The sequence below is a fragment of the Fukomys damarensis genome, unplaced genomic scaffold (genome assembly GCF_012274545.1).
Source record: "Fukomys damarensis isolate Sample0158 unplaced genomic scaffold, DMR_v1.0_HiC HiC_scaffold_20, whole genome shotgun sequence".
NCBI lineage: Eukaryota > Metazoa > Chordata > Mammalia > Rodentia > Bathyergidae > Fukomys > Fukomys damarensis.
In genome coordinates, this window is record NW_022900932.1 from 42,821,132 (window position 1) to 42,843,006 (window position 21,875).

The window sequence follows — 21,875 nt, forward strand, 5'->3', positions numbered from 1 at the left end:
GCACTATTGGTTTTTGCTTAGAAGTTTAGCAATGCTTTGAAGATAATGAAGGAGAGAGAGGCAGGAGAAGACACAGGCCCAGCAGGAAATGAAGGGGCATTTGAAAATGACTCTTAACACCAGCTTAGTGAGATACCACTGGAGGTAGCATAGACGAAATATATGAGGCTATAAATCTCTCATTCTTTTCTAAATGAAAACAGCAATGTCTAGACATCTTGCTTGATTGCTTTTGTTGTTGTTGCCTTTAACCAGTATAAAGTGCTATATAAATATTAAATGGATATCGAATCAAAGAGGTCAGAAATTGAAAACATAACAATAGGAATCTCAGCAGCATCTTAAAAGACTTTAAAGTACAATAGTACAAGAAATTTAGTAAACTAGAAATAAAAGAAACTCATGGCTAAGCTTTGTTATTGAGTGCATTTATTTAATTTATCACTACAGTTTGTATCACTCTTTTTTTTTTCTAGGAGCCTCGCAAACAACAATCTCCAGACACTCCCAAAAGATATTTTCAAAGGCCTGGATTCTTTAACAAATGTGTAAGAGGACTTAAGACTTTGTAGTAATTAACAAGAAAACTTAGTATTGATGACTAGAATTTTTTAAGGGCTTTAAAATTAGATCCAAATTTTTAAATTTTTATTTTACATTGGCCTAAATTTTAAATTTACACAGACTAGCATATGAGTCTTCCACAGTATTTACTGTTGGGAATTCTGAATACACAGTACGAAGGCATTACTTTGACAGAGTGTGTGTCTGCCTGAACAGGGTGACCGTAAGGGTTTCTGAGGGCTGGGAAGAGGAGACCCTGACAGAAATATCAAGATCCCTTTTTTTCTCATGAGGTCCAGGAAATCGGGCTCCAAAGAAAAAACATAAAAAAGTCTGGGAAACTGACAGAGTAAGATGAAAGGTTACACCCTTGGGTCGGTTGGTCAACAGAGAAACGGAGCAGGAAGTGGGGGAAGGGAAAAAAGTTTGCCTTTTCTCTCATTAGATTGAACAACAACTCTAGGCTTAATCCCCAGGAATTTGGCTTAAGCCCCAGGAAGGGAATGAACTTAATTATTTTTGACCCTTTTTCAAACAAAAGAGCTTTCAAACTTTGACTTTTAAGCCTCAGAATGAAAGATCTTTGCAAGGAATTTATATGTTTCGCTGTAAGCAAAGCAAGGACTATATGCCTAACCCTCTCAAAAGCAATTTAGGTTCATTTAGTGGCCTTCCAAAGCATTAGCCGGGTATTTTATGTCTTAAACAGAGCATAGGAACAAACAAAAGAATATATGAAAACAAAGGTTTTTTTGTTTTTACTCTATGTACTTTGCTATAGAAAAGTGATGGTGAACCTTTCAGAGATGAATGCCAAAACTGTAACACAACCCTTATTTATCACAAAGTGCCAACACTGAAATTAAACCTGAATACTGAGGTTTTAGTTGAGAAAAAAACAACACATACATTAACATCTTTTTGTCTTGAAAGAAAAACAACGCACAGGCCATAGGTTCACCACCACTGCTATAGAGCATATATTCAAGACAACTTTTCTCCAATAACAAACAAAATCTGAGTCAAGAATTTTTTCTAAGCCCGGTATTCAACTTCAAATAAGGAAGCTAATGAAAAACTTTCTTTGTTCTCTTCAGTAGTACCCCAGCCCCTCTTTTCATGCCTACTATCCCAATTCCCGAATAACTATTTCCAAGAGAGTGCAAGACACTTCTAAAAGAGTTCTGCATAAATCAGCTATCTGCTGTGGTTTACAATACTCAAGAAGGGTTGTCTTTCATTATTCTTAATCAGAGTACTCTTAAGGAATGAAGCTAGTTCAGGGAATGTTTTGGAATTTGGAAGATGATCCATGGCAAAGCTATGTGAGATATAACTTGTGGAGGACTTTTTATCCTATCCTTGTGTCAGTCTAACACTTGAAATTGTCTCAGTCTTTCTAGGGAATCCCACAATACGTTTGGCATCTTGGCTTACTCTACTACGCCCAAATCAAGAATTATCTTAGACATAAAAGGATCCAAGCCAACTTGCCTGTTAGGGAATTTCTTGGGTTTCTTGAATGTATCCCCTAAAAAAACGTTGTTAAACACTTGTACATTAGAAATTATTTATGTGCTGGATGAAGAGTAGGCAGCACCTATCTTAGAAATTTTGTGTGACCAGAAAAGGAAATGAAATTTCTGAGCAGAAGTAATGGAAAAAAAAAAACTTGGTGAGTTGAGGTCATTTGTGGAAAATCTGAACTATGCTGTGTCATTTGGTATGAGCATGAGCTATATTATGTATACATTAACAAAGTCACTTCCTATTAAAACTTAATTTGTAGACCATAGAATAAGATCAGAATTAATTATATCTGTGAGGAAGAGGAAAAGCAAAGAACTCACTTGATTTAATTAATTAAATATGATACAATATTTAATACAATATCACTACATCCTGTCCTCTAGTCCTGTGCCGTCCAGTATAGTAGCTGCATGACACTTACAGTCACTTAGCCCTTACAATGTGCTACTTAGTGCAACTGAGGATCTGAACTGTAGACTGTACTTTGGTGGGGGTTGCAGAGAGTTGAACCCAAGGACTCAGATAGGCTCGCATGTGTTCTATCTCCGAGCCACAGCATTCTATGATCTGCCTCAGACTGGACTGGCCAGTTAGTTTGGGCTTAGAGAGCACTTCTAAAGGCTACCCTAGTGAATAGAGCCTCACAACTTTCTCTGTTTTAGATTCAAAGGCAGTTTATTCCAGAACAGTACTATCAAATAAATAGTGTGTAAACCATAGATATAATTTAAATTTTTCTAGAGCTGCACTAAAAAAGTATAAAAAGGGCCTGGGATTTAGCTCAGTAGTTCTGGCACCTGCCTCTCAAATGCAAGGGCCCAAGTTTGATTCCCCGGTGCCAAAAAAAAGGGGGGATAAAAAAGGTGTAATTTATAGTATGTTTTATTTAGTTTGATACATTCAAAGTATTATCATTTGGATATAGTCAGTATAAACGTTTTTTAGATATTTTGCATCCTTTTTAACTAAGTCTTTGAAGTTCACTATGTATTTTATACTGACAATATACCTAAATCCAGATGCTAAATTCTCATCAGAAATATGAATTTTGATTTGATAAAATCCGTAGTTAAAGAAACAGATTCATACTCCCCAGACAAGGTATTTTGCTGATGTTAATTTCTGAAGAGGTCATGCTTCTGACATGCCAGGGCCCTTGTACTGCAAAAGCAGCAAAAGTTTGTCTTTCAGGGACCTGAGAGGGAATTCATTTAATTGTGATTGTAAATTGAAGTGGCTGGTGGAATGGCTCAGCCACACCAATGCAACTGTCGAAGACATCTACTGTGAAGGCCCCCCAGAGTACAAGAAGCGCAAAATCAATAGCCTTTCCTCCAAGGATTTTGACTGCATCATTACAGGTAATGTACTCAAAATCAATTTATAACATAAAATTAAAATAAGGACTAACTACTTTTTTGTATGTATAGGAACTGATATTTTTTAATATCTTAAAAACCAACTGAGCAATTTAATTTAAAAAAATCACAAAGCACTAAAACTTCATATGTTTAAAAGCAAAATAAAATTGCCATTTTACTATTTCTTGAAAATAAATATATTTCTTACAGGTATTTGAGATCTAACCAAAGAAAAAGGCACTAAAATTAGCTCACTGTTACTCATCATCATTTCCCATTTTTGCAGAATTTGCAAAATCTCAAGACCTGCCTTATCAATCACTGTCCATAGACACTTTTTCTTATATGAATGATGAGTATGTTGTCATTGCTCAGCCTTTTACTGGAAAATGCATTTTCCTTGAATGGGACCATGTAGAAAAGACTTTCCGGAATTATGACAACATTACAGGTATGAAAAGCTTTGCAAAATTCTGAATGGGAAACTAAACAGTTTTTGCCAATGGCAGTAGGAGAAGATAAGTGGTATGAGGGAGTGCTTTGAGCAAGCTTACGGTCACTTGAATCAAAGCTCCACCATTTACTAAGTAAGTTGGGATTATCCTCTGAGCTTTAATCTCTTCACTTGTAAAATGGAATAATACCTAACTCATGAGCTTGTTGATAAGATAATATTATTATGGGTACCACAAACAGCGTAGGACCCATCATACAAAATACATAATAAAAGGTGAATTATTTTTCAAAAGATATTGATTTCTAATCTAGCTGTGCAAGCTACTCATCCTCACTGGACTTCCAATTTTTTTCTTAACTATGACACAAGGTTTTTGCAGATAAGCATGTCTCAAACTCCTTTATTAAATTAAATTAATTAATTAATTTATTTATTTATTTATTTTTGGTACCAGGGATTGAACTCGGGTCCTTGTGCTTGCAAGGCAGGCACCCAACCACTGAGCTAAATCCCCAGCTATGTAAGGAATTTTTTTGTTTGTTTTTGGGTTTTTTTGGTACCAAGGATCAAACTTGGGTCCTTGTGCTTGTGAGGCAGGCAGTGGAACCACTGAGCTAAATCCCCAGCCCTCAAGCTCCTTTAAACAAACTCTTTTTTTTTTGGTACTGGGGGTCGAACTCGGGTCCTCGTGCTTGTGAGTCAGGCTCCAGAACCACTGAGCTAAATCCCCAGCCTCTCAAGCTCCTTTATACAAACATTTCTTTTCCAAAATATTAATGTAAACCCTGTAATTAAGATTTGTAGTTCAATAAATCTATAAATCATAGGTCTTCTTTAGAGATTTATGTCATATACATTATAAGTTTTGAGGGATTTTGCAGTAAAGAAACCTATTTTCAGTATTCTTCACATATAACTTGGTCATAGAATCCAGTTTCTTCCATGAAATTATTATTTAGGTGATCTAATAAGTTTCTCTCTTACTGCAACAGTTTTTAAAAACAATTCTGAAATGTTTACATCAGCTTTAGCTTGTAATGCCTTGTAACAACATCTGCTCCCAAGAGTTCTCCAATCTCCCCAGAAAAAGTCACTCATTGGATAAGGTATAAAAGGTCATAACTAAATTTTACGGGTGGCCACCATCCCCAGTCATCACCAAAACAGCCTTGGGCTTGCTTGAGAGTGAGGACTCTACCCCCATGACTTAATTACCTTCTGAAGACTTCAAATTTTTATAGTGTTGCATTGGGTTAAGTTTCAGCATGAGTTTTGGAGGTACATAAACATTCAAGCCCATGTCAGATAACAAGTTTATGTAAGATATGAGGTGATTATTTTCTCTTTCACTGCAAGCAGACATTGCTACTTAGTCAAGGTGCTTTCTTCCGTAGTGTAGACACAGCCACAGAATCTTTCTCAACCCAAGTTCTCTGTGTAGTCAGAACCAGTAAGTCAATGAGTACTGATACATATGGTGAAACTCTCTATCTCTGATCTCTTCTAAGCCCTCATTGTACAGGATTAAGAAAACTGAACCTCAGAGAAGTTAAGTGATTGTTCCTAGAGCACATAATTAGCTTAGTTCTTAAAAGAGTCACAAGTAAAAATAATTTTGCCTGTAGATGGAGCCAATTATCAGAAAGCATTAATGAACAACTTTTTTTGCCTCAGAGTCCCTAGTGCTGAAGTCAATAAAGTTTGGGGCCCAAACTTGTTCTGCCTATCTTTGAATTTTCTAGAACTAACCACCCTCTAAGGGATCATAGACTATTGATTAATATCAAACACTTAAAAAAAGGATACCAACCTAGGCCAATGACAGATCCCTTATCATTATCTGAGATTTCTCAAAATAACTGTCAGGAGCATCGCCCAAGGCTGTACCTCTCTTTCACTTTTTTCCAGGATTCCTCTTCCTTCTCTTCTCTCCTGCAACAAGTGACCTAAAGTGCTAGAAAAGTGACAAGTAGTATCTGCTGCCTTTGTCAGGGAATTCTATAGCAAGAAGCAGAAGAAGTAGGACTGGAAATAAATCAAACTTAGAACAACCCAATTGTAAGGAGAGCTAGGAGCTGCCCAGACCATCACTCTATATTTCATAGGATGGTTCTAGAACTTTGTGGGTTCCCGGCTCAGATTGCAAACCCTTGCATAGCTAACCTTGCCTCTGCTTGGGTTAAAAGCTTAAAGATGCTGGTAGGTAGGCCTGGATTTGAATGCCAACTCTCCCATCGGCATCAGGCAGCAGAATTTAGTCCCCTCTGAGCTTCGGTTTGCTCATCTGGAAGATAGAAGATAATAATATTTACCTGTTACAATTGTTGGGAAAATTTAATGAACTTATTTGATAAAACACAGAGTAAACTCTCAATAAATAAATGGTGGCTTTTAATTAGAATTACTATGATTAACTTATGTGTCATGGAAAGCAATACTAAGAAGTAAGAGGAGAAAATTCAGGCTGTACCTATTTGTTCTGAGCACCTAGAGCAGTTTGTGTGTGACATAACAAATTCATTATTCATGACAAGGCTTCATGAGGTGAATAGAACAGAACTTCAAGATACTACTATCTTGATACTACTTCAAGATACTGCTATTGGCCTTGGAGATTGGCTTTGCCTAATCAACCAAGAAACTCTACTATTTCAAGCTGATTTTTGGTGGCCTAGCCAGCAAATTTACTTATTCCAAAGAAGATACTCACATAACTAATCTCTCATTTGTCTCTTCCCAGGCACATCCACTGTAGTGTGCAAGCCTATAGTCATTGAAACTCAGCTCTATGTTATTGTGGCCCAGCTGTTTGGTGGCTCTCATATCTATAAGCGAGATGGTTTTGCAAACAAATTCATAAAAATTCAGGATATTGAAATACTCAAAATCCGAAAACCCAACGACATAGAAACATTCAAGATTGAAAACAACTGGTACTTTATTGTTGCTGATAGTTCAAAAGCTGGTTTTACTACCATTTATAAATGGAATGGAAATGGATTCTACTCCCATCAATCTTTACATGCCTGGTACAGGGACACTGATGTGGAATATTTAGAAATAGCCAGAACACCTGTGACACTTAGAACACCTCATTTAATCCTGTCCAGTAGTTCCCAGCGTCCTGTAATTTATCAGTGGAACAAAGCAACACAATTATTCACTAACCAAACTGATATTCCTAACATGGAAGATGTCTATGCAGTAAAGCACTTCTCAGTGAAAGGTGACGTGTACATTTGCTTGACAAGATTCATTGGTGATTCCAAAGTCATGAAATGGGGAGGCTCCTCGTTCCAGGATATTCAGAGGATGCCATCGCGAGGATCTATGGTGTTCCAGCCTCTTCAAATAAATAATTACCAATATGCAATTCTTGGAAGTGATTACTCCTTCACTCAAGTGTATAACTGGGATGCAGAGAAGGCCAAATTTGTGAAATTTCAGGAGTTAAATGTTCAGGCACCAAGATCGTTCACACACGTGTCCATTAATAAGCGTAATTTTCTTTTTGCTTCCAGTTTTAAGGGACATACACAGATTTACAAACATGTGATAGTTGACTTAAGCGCATGAGACACCAAATCCTGTGGCTGTCATCAGAATCTGTCTGCAGTTCGTGATCTGGATGAACTCCATGCATGACGACTCTTCTTATCACATTTGCGAATGAATGCCTTTTAAACATTGAGACGGCTAGAACCACACACTACCAGTACTTCATCCTTAACTGTCCAATCCAGTGATGTGGAAAGTTACCTTTTATAGGACAAAACTTAATTGTGTAACTGCTCTTTGCAGGAAGATGTGTAAATAAATGTTTCATGGTATCTGTTACTCAAAAAGAAATATTAATATGTACTTTTTCCATTTATTTATTCATGTGTTCAGAAGCAACTGCCAAATAAAATGTTTACATTTTCTTTCATATCCCAAAGGTAATTATTTACAGGAGTTATTTATTCTTCTTGATGGTATGTTGAGGAAATAGTTTTATATAATAGGGTTATATTTGGATCAAGAATTTATGATGTGAACAATGAGCGAAGATAAAACACTGAGGTTGATTACCCCATGATTTACAAACAGATTTACTATGGCTGTATCAGCTGATTTGGAATGTACAAAGGTATTTCTAGAGGTAATGGATTTTAGGGACATCTGAAGTGAAATTTTGACAAATTAAAAGAAAAGTAGAGAAATTTTGCCAGTTACAAAAAGCCTAATTAAATTAAAAAGAAGACTTCTTTGATAGCCCCAGCTAAAAAAAAATGTCTGGACAATTTGAAGAAATTAAAAATCAAACTTGAGGATTTAAAAATCCCTTTTCAGTGACTTTCTAAATGTCTGACTCTAGAATAATCTAGCAGCATATAGAAATTGTAACTTTATAGCATTTGCCTCAAATGTACCTTCTATGAAAACCCCTAACCTGATCAAGGATGCTGTGCATCAAGGAAGCAAATTTTATGTTATGGACCTGCTGCACAGTGACCAGAAGGCTCATCTTTGATTTTTTTTCCTGAATTTCTGCTTCTAGATCTTATGAGTCCTTGGCACCTTGCACAATGCCTGTGATGTAAAGGGCTCTCAAAAAGTGCTTTTTAAGAAGCATGCAGACTCTTCTCTTATACTAAACATATGAGGCCTGATTAGTGAGTATTTAGCGGATATTTACTAAGAATGAAGAATGGTTGGGGAGGAGTATTAAGGAAGAGCAGCACCTGATCCTTGCTCTCTGGGGTCTTAAAAGATTAATTGGGTTATAATACAAAATCTTACAGAGTAAGCAATGAGTGCCAGGAATCATGTGAGCATTTCAGATTATAAGTATCTGGGAGTATTAAGTATAATTTCTGGGACATTGTCATCCTTGCTTAAATTTAAAGCAAAAGTATAATTTCAAAAGGGGATCATGGGGCCGGGGCTTTAGCTCAGCAGGGTCATGCCTGCCTTGCAAGTGCAAGGTCCTGAGTTCAAGCCCCAGTACCAAAAAGAAAAGAAAACAAACAAACAAACAAACAAAACGGGGTCATGACAGAAGATATTCCTGGCAGAACTAGTTGCGTGTGCTGCCTTTATGAAGGGGTCAGGGTTTGTTCCTACTAAATGTCTCCAGACTCTTTTGCTATACCACTGGGTAGAGGCAGGCAGACAATAGCCTCTTTGCCCAGCAGAGATCTTGCAGACCAAATCATCAAACAATCCGCACCAACAATATTTACACAGCCTCCTGGCAGCAACATCCTGGGAAATTATGCACAAGAACCAGAATTCTTTACCATACAGAAAAGATATTAATCTGACATGAAGGTTTATAGAGGAAAAGAACGCTTACCCATTTCTGAACCTACAGCTAGGGAGAACTAGCCTTAAAATGTCTCTTTCTTTGCTTAGTTCTCTTTTCCTATAAGCAGAATTGTATGCTGTTGGAGAGCACCTGTTCTATACAAACTGGATTTAAATCCAGCTGTGCCATGCACTGGCTTTATCCATAGGCCAGGTACTTAATTGAGGTGAGCCTGTTCTTCGTTTGTAAAGAGGGACAATAGTACTTACATTCAAGAACAAGGGAAGGATTGAATGAGGATGTGCATGTGCAGCAGTTTGTATTTTCCAAATATGGCCACATTTTCTCCCATCCCCTGTGCTCTGTGAGACCCTTGCCCCACCCCATCAAGAGGAGGTGCCTAACGCACCTGTCCTATCCTGGTGGGTTTTCTACTTGCTTGTAGTCAATAGAATGTAATGGAAACCATACAGTTGAATTCTGAGGCTGTTGTAAAAATGGTGATGCTTCTGCCTTATAAACTGGGACACTGTTCATGGAGCCCTCATCAACTATGTACAAGTCAAACTAGCCTAGGGCCACCATTTTGTGCTGAAGCCCAGGCTCCACAGAGAATCTACAAGCCAGTGCTTTGGCCAAGTGCTCCAACTGATGTCTCACCAACAGTCATCACTGACCACCAGTACTGTGAGTGAGGATGTCTCCAGCGGTTCCAGCTCCTGCTGTCGTTACAACCAGACATCAGAGCTTCCCAACTGAGGCCACAGACATTATGGAGCAGAGCAAAGCCATCCATCCCCATGGTACCCTTGTCCAACTTCCTGACCTACTGACTCTAAGAGCATAATAAAATTGCTCTTTTAAATGCCTGCATTTCAGAGTGATTTGTTACACAGCAACAGTAATCAGAAAACACAAATTGCTTCTCATGGAACCGGTGCATGTGAGCACTTGCCAAGGGATGAGTGTTGCTAAGTGACTCCACAGCCACAATATTGTACACTTTTCAATCATGCTCCACTCTTTTTTTTTTTTGGTCCTGGGGATTGCACTCAGGTCCTTGTACCTGCAAGGCAGATGGCAGAACCACTGAGCTAAATCCCCAGCCCTCAGTCATTCTTTACTCTATGAATTAATGTCATTTGTTTCATTTTTTCTCAATTTGATGCCTTTGTTTTTTACCTGTACCAGGCATTGTGCTACATTCAAGGAGGCAGAGATCAAAGGCCTAGATTCTCAGAAAATAATCAATTATAGAAGTTAACAAACTGACTCTCTAATTTACCTCAAAGCCTCAGGCCCACAGCGGCAAAATGAGCTAGCTGATTTTAGACTATCACTTAGGCCTTCTAGTACTCAGACAGTCCATTCAAAAAATTACTCTGAAACCCCAACCTGAGACTGTGGATGGGAGAGAAAGACATGAGAATGCAGGTAGAGAAAATAAATCTAAGAATTATTGAGCAGCAGGATGTTGTTCCTGTCTTATACAAACTCTGTCTCCTCTCCAGACACTGCTGATTGGACATCGAGTAATTTCAAGTCCATGTGTTCAATGAAGAAGTTCTCTGTCCTGAGCCAATTAGGCACAGGCACCAGATTTGCAAGGGAGTAATCTTAACTTGGGCTCCTAGAAGTAGAGGGATTTGTTGTTGGAGCGCTCTCAAAACACAGCTATAATGAAGTGAGAAGAGCAGTATAGGGGAGAGGAAGATGCTGGGCAAAGACAAGAGAAGGGTGACTACAACCCGATCCTATAGCGATTCAAGAATTTGAATTGTAGCACAGATATGTCCTGCCTTGGGGCATGAAGTATGGACTAGTTAGTGCTTCACTGGATCATCACAAGAGAAGGTTCCAGCTCAATAAGGACAAGCCTCCAGAGAAGAGTACACACAAGCTATCACTGACAAATACCCACAGCAGGTGCAGGGTGAGGTATCAACCCAGAAGAGGATGTCCGGGTAGGGCGGCAAGAGCAAATGCTACCACAGTGATGGCTAGAGAGCTAAGACACTATTTTGGGGCAGCCAAGTGGCCCATGTACCACAAGAGTGAAAAGTTGGTCAGAAAAGTAAGAGGAGTCTGAAGTAAAAACTCAGAAAAAAGCAAGAGTGAGAAACTACATAGTCTAAAGGAAATAGGAGAGAGAGAGAGAGAGAGAGGGAGAGAGGAGGTGTATTAGACACTTTCTCATTGCAGGACAACATGTACAACTTAAAGGAGATTTATTTTGGCTCAGTTTCAGTCCATGGTTAGTTGGCTCCAAGACAAAAACATCATAGCAGAGCCAGGTGTGGTGGTGCACACCGTAATCCCAGCACTCGGGAAGCTGAGGCAAGAGGATCACTATGAGTTCGAGACCAGCCTGGGCTGTATAGCGAGTTCCAGGTCATTCTCAACTACATAGTGAGACCCTGTCTCAAAAAAAAAAAAAATCATAGCAGAAGGATCATGTAGGGAATAAAGGATGGAGGGCCAGGGACAAGTGCACGCCCTTCTAGGTGTGTGTGACTCATTCCTCTAACCAAGCCCCACCCCTGACACAAATAGTGAGTGGATTAATCTACTGATAAATCTAGCACTCCATGATCCAATAACAGTCAAAAGGCCCCATCTCTGAACAGAATTTTGGTGGCCATTCCAGATCTATACCATAACAGTTGGACAGGAAGGGGGACAGGGATAGGAAGTTTGGAAGGTGCCAAGGGTAGGAGAACCTCCAGAGATGTCACATTTTGAAGACCTAAAGTAGCCCTTCTCCACCTATTCCATTATTCTCTATTTTGTCCTCTCCCTGCCCATACAACTTGCCAATCCTTATCTAAATACCTACATGTTTCTGTGCCCAGCTTGTTCTACTACCTACAAGACCCTTTCCTCAACTTGTCTATCTTTAGAAATTTTAGTCCTCATCCAATCAGTTAAATGTGATTTCTTATTCATCTGGCTTGCCCAGCCCATTGCTTTTATGATGAACACAGCTTATTGCTGGGAGCACTGCGCTGTAGATCACTACAGCCAGGCCTAATTTGCCTCCTCCTGAGGATAAGGCAGGGTCCCATGGGAGAACAGGTGACAAGAGGGCATGGTGAGCAAGGCCTGGCTGAGAAGAGGTCTATCTTCCTTCCTGCCCATTCGCCAGAAAACCATCAAGTCCTGTAGCCCCTAGCTGTTTCCCTGTTCCAATCACAGGCATCCCCTTTAACCTCCCCCTGAGCTTTCCTTATCTCTACACTATAAATAAAGGTGCTAAGGATGACAGCCAGCCCTTTTATCCCATCAGGAAAAGAGGTTTCCACCTGGCCCCAGCTTTATCAGCCTTTTCTCTTCGTTGTTCTCTTTGCCTGTCTTTCTTAATCTCCCACTGTCATTTTTTCACTCCTTGGATCCTTCAGCCATGTGATCTTTCTACCTTGTGTTGTCCTTAGTTGTTGACATATCCATCTCTTCCACCAGGTTATCCCAAGATCAGGAGTGTGTCCTGGGCATCTGTGACTTTTTCATACCACTCCACCCTTAAGCTTCTGAAACAGTCCTACTTTGTAGAAGGTCAGTAGAACTAGAAGAAATCTAAGCACTGAAGCCTAGTAGCTTCAGCATTTCTGTTTGCATATCTGAGAAGGAAGTATATCCTCTGCAGTGAGTTCCCAGCCTCAAAAGAATCCTGGCCAAGGATTGCCACAAAAGAATGGGTCTGAACAGGCTGCTGGCTCCCCCAGGTAACCAGGGTGGGTTGGAAAGTGAAATAGACACAACTTGTTTCCTGAGTCAATTCTTAAAATACACACACATATGCAGATTTACCTACGACCTGGCTCATAAAACTGAAAAATGGAAACTAATTTAACGAATCCATGAAGGGCAAGAGACTTTCTGGTTTTTTGGTTTTGTTTTGTTCGTTTGATTGTTTGTTTGTGACAGGGTCTCCCTAGTAGCTCAGGCTGACCTTGAACTTTTGGTGATCCTCCTATTTCCGCCTCCTAAATGCTGGGATTATAGGAGTGAGCCACCAGGCCTGGCTGAGAACAAGAAACTTGATAACATTTTCAAAAAAAGTCTAAGCCTTTTGAAATATTTATCTCCAGAGAGGAATGCAGATTCTGGTCAATACTGCTCAGTGAGGCACCCAAGGGAGTATCCTCCTGGCCTAAGGCTTTAAACAATAATTCCCAGAAAACTGTGTCCCAGATATCAGTCCTCCTCATAGTACCAGATCCCAGGCACTGGAGTCCTTTATTGTCCATGTCCTTTACCCTAGAGGCAGATACATAGATGATAGATAAGTAGACAGACAGATAGATATAGATGATAGATAAGTGATAGATGATAGATGGCAGATAGATAATAGAATGGAAACAGGTGAAGTCTACTTGAAGGGTATGAATCCTTGGGTGTGACCTTAGTGACTATATCTGGTTCCTGGCCTCTTCCTCTTTCCTTTCCCTCTCCTACCACTCCTCCTCCTTCTTCCTCTTGTCCGCTCTTCCTAGTCCTTGCCTCCTCTCCTTATGCTTCCTGGCTATCATGAGGTAAGCAGCTTTGCTCCGTGCCCTCCACCACAATGCTTCTGCCTGGGAACCAGCCAAATATGGTTGAAATTTCTCAAACCATGAGCCAAAACAAATCTTTCCTTCTCTAAGGTGATTTTCTCAAATATTTTGTCACACAATAAAAAATTAACACTATTTATATTTTCATTTTACTGATAAGATTAGTAACTTGTCCACAAGCATACAGCCAGCAAGTCTGGCCAGAAGCCTGCATCAGACCCTTTCTTTCTTTTCCTAAATTAGTATGAATTACTAATTTATTGTAGTAGTACAGTGTTGCGCAGGAAACAACCATTGAACAGGTTAGCTGGAAGATTCCTCTGTACCATCACAGCCTTCTCTGTGAAAACAAGGGGTGTCTGTGGAATTCTAGAAGAAGTAGAACAAAAATCCAGGGCATTCTACTGAGAGGCAGCCAAACTCACCCCAACAAGGGTGGGGCAGGTAGATGTGAAGAGTGAAGTGAACAGACCACCCACTAGCATTCTCCTGTTCAAACATGGGAGACCGCGAAAGTCATGGTCTGTAGAATCCATGCATTCTTATCAAGGGACTCTTGCCTCATGGAAATTATTTGTGTTTTAATAAAACTTGCTTTTGATGAAATGTAGTCAGTTTTACCGTTAGTGGAGGGAATACTGTAGAAAATAAGCCCCTTCTGACTTTCATTCTGGCTTTTGTGTCAATAAAAGTTAAATAGAGCCGCTAATTTAGCCCAGTGGTTCCACTGCCTGCCTCACAAGGGCAAGAGGCCAAGTTCGATCTGTGGTACCAAAAAAAAAAAAAGAAGAAAAGAAAAAAAGAAAAGAAAGAAAAATTGGGTTAGATTTTCCTGAATGATATAATGAAAGAATCCTGAATGAATGGACCTAGAGATCATCATGTTGAGCAAAATAAATCGGAGTCAGAAGGACAACTATCACTTCCTCCCTAATATGTGGAATCTAATGACAAAGTAGAAGAAAACTAGTAATACATAAGAAGAAGAGAAAAAGGGGGTCAGGAGGTTATAAGAGCAGCTAATAGGGCGACAGCATCAAGATGTATTACACTCATTGAAACAAAAACTGTGAAACTAGGGAGGAGTGTAGGACAGGGGTTAATGAAGGTGGTGAAAATGATTAAACTATGTTATGTGCATGTATAATTCTGCCAAAATGAAACACATTAATCTGTATAGTCATTGTCCACTAATTAAAAAAATGAAGCAATCGTACCATATTGTCTCTGGTAGTAAAGTTATACTTAAAGTAATGTATGCCTTTACTTTAAGTATATATACATATAATTATAATAATATAATATATATTTATAAAATAATTATAACATATAATATAATTATTATAGTATATATTATATATTTTTCTAAAAGAGAACAGAATTGAACTTAGGCTTATTATATTCTAGCCATGTGACTGAACTTCCTAGACTAATTAGTATATGCTATTTTTAACTAAAAGTGCTCTAGTGAGGAAAAAATATTCCCATTTCCTGTTCTCAAACCCTGTCATTTGCCAGTGGATAAGATGGTTAATCTTAATTGTCTTGAGAGATGCTGAAGATTAATGAAGCACACATCTGGGTGTATTGGGACCTTGAGGACTATATCTGGTCCCTCTGTGGCCTTTCCCCCTGCTCTCTGCTTCCCAGTGTTGTGAGTTTATCAGCCTTCCTCCTCAAGGCCCTCTGCTGTGATGTTTCTGTTTTGCAGTCAGCTGACTATGGACTGAACCCTCTGAAACTGTGAGCTGAAATAAACCTCTCCTCCTTTAAGCTGTGCATGTCAAATATTTGATCTTACCAATAGGAAATTAAATAATACAGTTGGGTATGTCTGACATATCAAGATTTTCCTAAATAGACACAGTCATTTCTGTACTCTAGATTCTGACCCCTGAAGAATCATAGTGGTCAGAGGTTTTTGTGGTTGTAAGTTACAGAAACCCCACTAACCCAGCTAAAATGCAAAACTGAGGCATGTAAATGATGCTTCATGCTTTGAGACACTTGAGCAAGATGCTTACATATTTTCTTTCTTTTTTTTTAAGCAAAACATTTATTGGTACATTTTAAATATACATAATAATAACATTCATCATAGGGTATTTGTACCTCTACATAATATATCTTTCTTCTTCTTTCTTTCCCATCCCCCCTCAACCTCTCTTCCTCTCCTTATTTACAAAAGCTGTTTCCGTTTTTTCCTTCTATGCTCTTTTTTTCTATGTCCCTTCTTTCTTTTCCTCTTCCCCCTCCCTTGCTCCCCTTCTGATTTGAATATTATTTTCCCATTTCCCAATATCTATTATACATTTTGGTCCTTATTTCCACTTTCAATTTCTTTTACCAGAGAAATAATGTGGAATTCAAACACGTTTCTGATTTTTTCACTTAAGAGTATGGTCTCAAGGTGCATCCATTTAGCTAGAAATGTCGCAAATTTAACCTTCTTTGCGGCAGAATAGTACTCCACTGTATTAAAAAAACCACATCTTCTTTATCCATTCCTCAATTATTGGGCAGTTGAGCTATTACCAAGATTTAACTTCTAAAACTGTGCCACTATAAACATGGGTGTGCATATATCACTGTGGTATGATGCTTTTAATTCTTTTGGAAAGATGTCAAAAAAAAGGAATAGCTGGCTCAAATGGAACCTCTAGTTTTAGTTTTTTGAGGAATCTCCATATTGATTTCCACAGTGATTGCACCAGTCTATGTTCCTACCAATAGTGGAGAAGTTGCTTTTTCCCCACAGTCTCATCATCATTTGTTACTGGCTAACCTCTTGATAATAACCATTCTTTCTGGAGTGAAATGGAATCACAGCCTTGTTTTAATTTGCATCCTTTGAATAAGCAGTGAAGTTGAGCATTTTTCATATATTTATTTGCTGTTTCTACTTCATCTGAGAAGTGTCTAGATATTATACCTCTGTCAGAAGAACTTCTGGCAAAATTTTTTTCCCATTCTGTGGGTTGTTTCTTACTGTGTTGGTGGTTCCTTTGCTGTGCAAAAGCTTTTTAATAAAATTCCAGTTGTTGATTCTTTGTGATATTTCCTGTGCGATCAGGGTTGTATTAATAAAGTCTTTATCAGCACCCATGTCTCCTTATCTTCCAGCAGATTTAGTCTTTATGTTTAGATCTTTGATCTTTGATCTATTTTGATTTGAGTTTAGTACATGGCAAAAGATATGGATGTAGTTTTAGTCTTCAGCATGTGGAAAGCCAGTTTTTCCAGCACCATTTACTAAAGAGGCTATCTTTTTTCCAGTGAAAGTGTTTGGTTCCTTTGTCAAAGATAAGGTGGTTGAGTGTGTTTGGAGTTATTTTTCTATCTTCTAATATGTTCCATTGATCCTGGTATCTGGGATTTGTTGTTTGTTTTTGTTTGGGTTTTTTTTTTTTTTTGGCTGGTTTTATCACTGTAGCTTTGTAGCATAGTTTCAAGTCAGGAATTGTGATGCTTTCTGCCTTGACTTTATTTCCCAAAATTACTTTTAGGTCTGTTCTGGTTCCAAATGAATTTTAGGATTGTTTTTTCTAATTCTGTGAGATATGCTTTTGAATTTTTGATCAAGATTGCATTAAATCTGTATAATAATTTTGGAAGTATGCTCATTTTTACTATATTTGTTCTTCCTACCCAAGAACAAGAATATCTTTCCATTTTCTGATATCCTCTTTGACCTCTTTTTTTCAGTGTACTGTAGTAATCCACATGAAGGTCTTATTCCTTCATCAAGTCAATTCCTAGGCATTTTTTTATGCTATTGCAAAGGGTGTTGTTTCCCTAATTTCTCTCTCAGTGAGTTTGTTATTTGTGTACAGAAGTGCTACTGATTTTTGAGTGTTGAGTGTTGTATCCAGCTACACTTCTGAGTTTAGTTACTAAATCTAGAAGTCTTTTTGTGGAGCTTTTGGGGTCTTCTATGTAGAGTAGCATATCATGTGCAAACAATAATAGTTTAGCTTCCTCCTTTCCTAAACTTATTCCTTTTATTTCTTTCTTTTGTCTAATTACCCTAGATAATGTTTCCAGAACTATACTGAATAAGAGTGGTGACAGTGGACACCTTTGTCTTGTTCCTGATTTTAGAGTGAAAACTTTTAGTTTTTGTTCATTTAGTATGATATTGACTGTTGGTCTGTCATAGATGGATTTATTGGCTTGAGATAAAGACTACCTGTTTTAGTTTTCTTTAGGGCTTTTATCATGAACAGGTGTTGAACTTTGTAAACACTTTTTCTGCATCTATTGAGATGATCATATGGTTTTGTCCTTAGATCTGTTACTATGGTACATCACATTTATTGATTTGTGTATGTTGAACCATTCCTGCATCCTGGGATAGATCCTACTTATTGTCATAGTGTATAAACTTTTTGATGCTTTGCTGCATTTGGTTTGCCCATAACTTATTGAGGATTTTTGTATCTATATTAACTAGGGAGACTGGCCTATGCTGTCCCTTTTGGATGGATCCTTCTCTGATTTTGGTATCAGGCTAATGCTTGCTTCCAGGAATGAGTCTGGGAGTATTGCTTCCCTTTCAGTTTCATTAAAGAGTTTGAGAAGTGGGATGGGGATTTAGCCCAGTGATTATGCTGCCTGCCTCACAAGCACAAGGACCTGAGTTCAACCACTGGTACCAAAACAAACCAAAAACAAACAAACAAGAGTTTGAGAAGTAGCAGCATTAGATCATCTATAAATCTCTTGTGGAATTCAGCAGTAAATCTGTCAGGGCTTAGGCTTTTCTTTATTGATAGGTTTTTAATTACATCTTCAATTTCATCAACTGATATTGATTTTATTTAAAACTTTTATATCTTCTTGATTCAGTTTGGTAATTCATATATATCTAGGAATCTATCCATTTCTTCTGTGTTTTCTGTCTTATTAGAATACAGATTCTCAAAGTAGGTATTGATGATCTTGAATTCTGCAGGATGTTTTGTGATTTCATACTTTTAATTCCTAATTGCAGATTCCTAATTCCTAGATTTGAGTCTTTTCTCCCCCCCCCGTTTTTTTATAAGGTTGGTTAAGGGTTTGTCAATTTTCATTGTTCAAAGAACCAAATCAACTGGTCAATTGATTAATTGATTCATTGTATTATTTTCTTATTCCCCATTGCATTAATTTCTGCTCTGGGGGCAAGGAATTTAGCTCAGGGTTGTCACTGCCTGCCTTGCAAACACAAGGTCCTGAGTTTGATCCCTGGTATATAAAAAAAAATTCTGCTCTGATCTTTATAATTTCCTCTCTCATATGAGAATTGGGATTCATTTGCTTTTCTTTTCTAGAATCTTGAGGTTCAGCATTAGGTTATTTATTTGAGCTTGCTCTGATTTTCTAATATGGGAATTCACCACTATAAATTTCCCTTAGAGGACTCCTTTCACTGTGTCCCATAAGTTCTGGTATGTTGTATTGGCATTATCATTTAATTGCACAAAATGCCTAATTTCTTCTTTAATTTCACGTATGACCCATTGATTGTTCAGGAGGGTATCATTTAATTTCTGTGTGTTTATGAAGTTCTTATTTCATTTGCCAATGATTTCCAGTTTCATTGCACTATAATCTGATAATATGCATGGAATAATTTCAATTCCTTTGCATTTATTTAAGCATGAGATAGTACACGGGCTAATTTGGAGTATGCCCCATGTGCAGCAAAGAAGAATGTGTATTCTGATGTTGTGGGGTAGAACCCTCAATAGGCATCTACTAAGTCCATTTATTCAAAAGTTTGGTTCAGTTCTGATATTTCTTTGTAGATTTCTGTCTAGTTGATCAGTCTATTTGTAAGGGTGGAGTATTGAGATCCCCTATTAGAATTGTATTAGTGGCTATGTATTTAGTTCATGCCCATTAATGCTTGTTTTATATAGTTAGATGCGTATATATTTATGATTGTTTCCTTTTCCTCTTGGATTGTTCCCTTTACAAGGATACACTTACCTTTTTTGTCTCTCTTAATCAGTCTTGACTTGAAATTTACTTTGTCTATATATAGAATCACTACCCCTGCTTTTTTTCCAGGTTCCTGTTGCATGGAGTATTGATTTCCATCCTCTTTCAGTCTATGAATTTCTTTTTGAATTAAATGTGTTTCTAGTATGCAGCATATTGTTGGGTCTTGCTTCTTAGTCTATTTACCAGTATGTTTCTTTTGATTGGTTAATTGAGGGCCAGGGATTTGGCTCAGAGGTTCTGCCACCTGCCTTACAAGCACAAGGGCCCAAGTTCAATCCCCAATACCCCCCCAAAAAAAAGGCAAAACAACAACAACAACAAAAACCACTTCTTGATTGGTGAATTAAGACCATGTATGTTGATGGTTATAACTGATATATATTTTGACTGATCCTCATCATGTTATTTTCCTGTGGTGAGTTCCCCTCACCCCCCCCCTTAATTGCTGTCTTGCCTATTAGATTCATTCTGTTGGGATTCATGGAGTTGTAGTCCTTGTTATCTCTTTCTAAAATGTCCTTCAGACCACTTTGAAGTGCTGATTTTGTGATAATGAATTTTTCAGGTGTTCTTTGTCATAGAACTATCTTATTTCTCCATCAATTTTTAAAGATAGTTTTGCAGGATAGATCAATCTGGGTTGGAGGTTGTTTTCTTTTAGGACTTGAAATACTTCAATCCAAGATTTCCTTGACTTGAGAGTTTGTGTTGAGACCTCTGCTGAGATTTGATGGACTTTCCTTTATAGGCGATTTATTTCTTTTCTCTAACAGCTTTTAATATTCTATTCTTGTATTGAATATTTGGAATCTAGATTGTCATATGCCTTTGTGTAGTTTTTTTAAATTGTGGCTAAATAAAGTTCTGTATACCTCACTTATCTGTAGGTCAAGTTTTTTCCCCTGCTTGGGAAGTTTCTGCCACTACTTCTGTGAATGGGTTTTTTATGTTGTTTGTGTTACTGCCTGTTTTTTCATTGACTCCAATCAATCTTATGTTATTCTTTTTTGCATCATCTAGCAGCTGTTGGATTGATTTTTCATGGTCCCTTGCTATTTTTAAGAAATCTTTCTTTTCATGGTCACTAACTACAGTTCTGTCTTCTCTATATGATATTCTGTCCTCACATTCTCACACTGGCTCATTCTGCTCTATATACTTTCAATGGAATTTTTAATCTCCTGGATATATGTTTGAATCCATTTCATGAATCCCATTTATTTCCTATGTTGGACATTCATGGCTTTTATAATTTTCCTAATGTCCTCTTTTTTTTTTTTTTAAATCTGTATCTGCCCTAGTCACTTATGCATGTCTTTCATTATGGTCACCAACTCTGTAGTTATCTGAGAAATTATTTTGGTTTTTATTTTTTTCTAGCACCTCATTCATCTGCTTTGTTATTTCTGCTGTTACTTCAAAGAGTCCAAGTGGGTGGGTTTCAAGTTTTCTGTTTTATTGCCCACCCCCATGTTTTCTTTTGGAGAGCTGGAAGTTTGGGGTTGCATCATCTTCCTTAAGTGTCTTCTTATTTCCTTTTCTTTCTTTTTTTTTTTTAGTTTAAATCCCAGGTTGATGCTTACAAATTGCTTATGCCAAGTAGCTTTATTGATAGTATTTAGAACCCTAACTTCTCATAGATGTCTTCCAGGTGTAGCTGACTTTTGCGTTTTGAGTCTGTTACAATATCCTATCTCTTCAATTTAGAGGGGATGAGAAGTTGCTGCCTATTCAGTCTAGCCCCTAGTTTTTTGGCAATGGTCTATAGTACCATTTATTACCCTTAGGCGATCTCAGTCTTGGCTCACCAGGAAGAACAACTTGTTAAAAGAGCTATGTTACCTGGGCCAAAGTAATCCAGCCAGCAATGATAGCATCGAATGCAGAAAATGACAAACAATCACTGCAGTCCACTGTGTCCACTGCTCTGTTCCACTCATGCATTTCTCTGTGGAGGGCCTTGGGATCCTCAGAAATAGTTTAGCTGCATGTTTGAGTCTCCCTTCCCATGCATTGAGTCAGGGCTCAGGGAGAAAGTGCCACTTGCCTCCTCCTTGTTCTTCATTGAAGTCTCTCTCTCTTCATTCTCCCCTTGAGCTTCAATTCTTGCTTCAGATCTTTGCTAGGTCCCA

The 21,875-nt window shown here is 38.0% G+C and overlaps 1 protein-coding gene and 1 long non-coding RNA gene across 6 annotated transcripts in view; one reads left to right on the top strand and one right to left on the bottom strand.

Annotated features, from left to right (window-relative positions):
- The window catches only part of Lgi1 (leucine rich glioma inactivated 1), a 38,140-nt gene extending 30,382 nt beyond the window's left edge, over window positions 1–7,758 (top strand). For 4 of the 5 annotated variants that reach the window (XM_033766660.1, XM_010632071.2, XM_010632070.2 and 1 more), the window contains 4 exons: window positions 477–548; window positions 3,286–3,455; window positions 3,742–3,906; window positions 6,653–7,757. In XM_033766660.1, the coding sequence (XP_033622551.1) occupies window positions 477–548; window positions 3,286–3,455; window positions 3,742–3,906; window positions 6,653–7,488 (1,243 nt within the window). In that variant the 3' untranslated portion in view covers window positions 7,489–7,757. Of the gene's footprint in view, window positions 1–476; window positions 549–3,285; window positions 3,456–3,741; window positions 3,907–6,652 lie in introns of all 5 variants that reach the window. The other variant, XM_019208676.2, reaches the window with a different exon arrangement.
- The window catches only part of LOC109118295, a 72,421-nt gene continuing 56,698 nt past the window's right edge, over window positions 6,153–21,875 (bottom strand). Inside the window, exon 3 of the long non-coding RNA XR_002025615.2 lies at window positions 6,153–6,196. This is a non-coding gene — a long non-coding RNA (uncharacterized LOC109118295). The remainder of the gene's footprint in view (window positions 6,197–21,875) is intronic.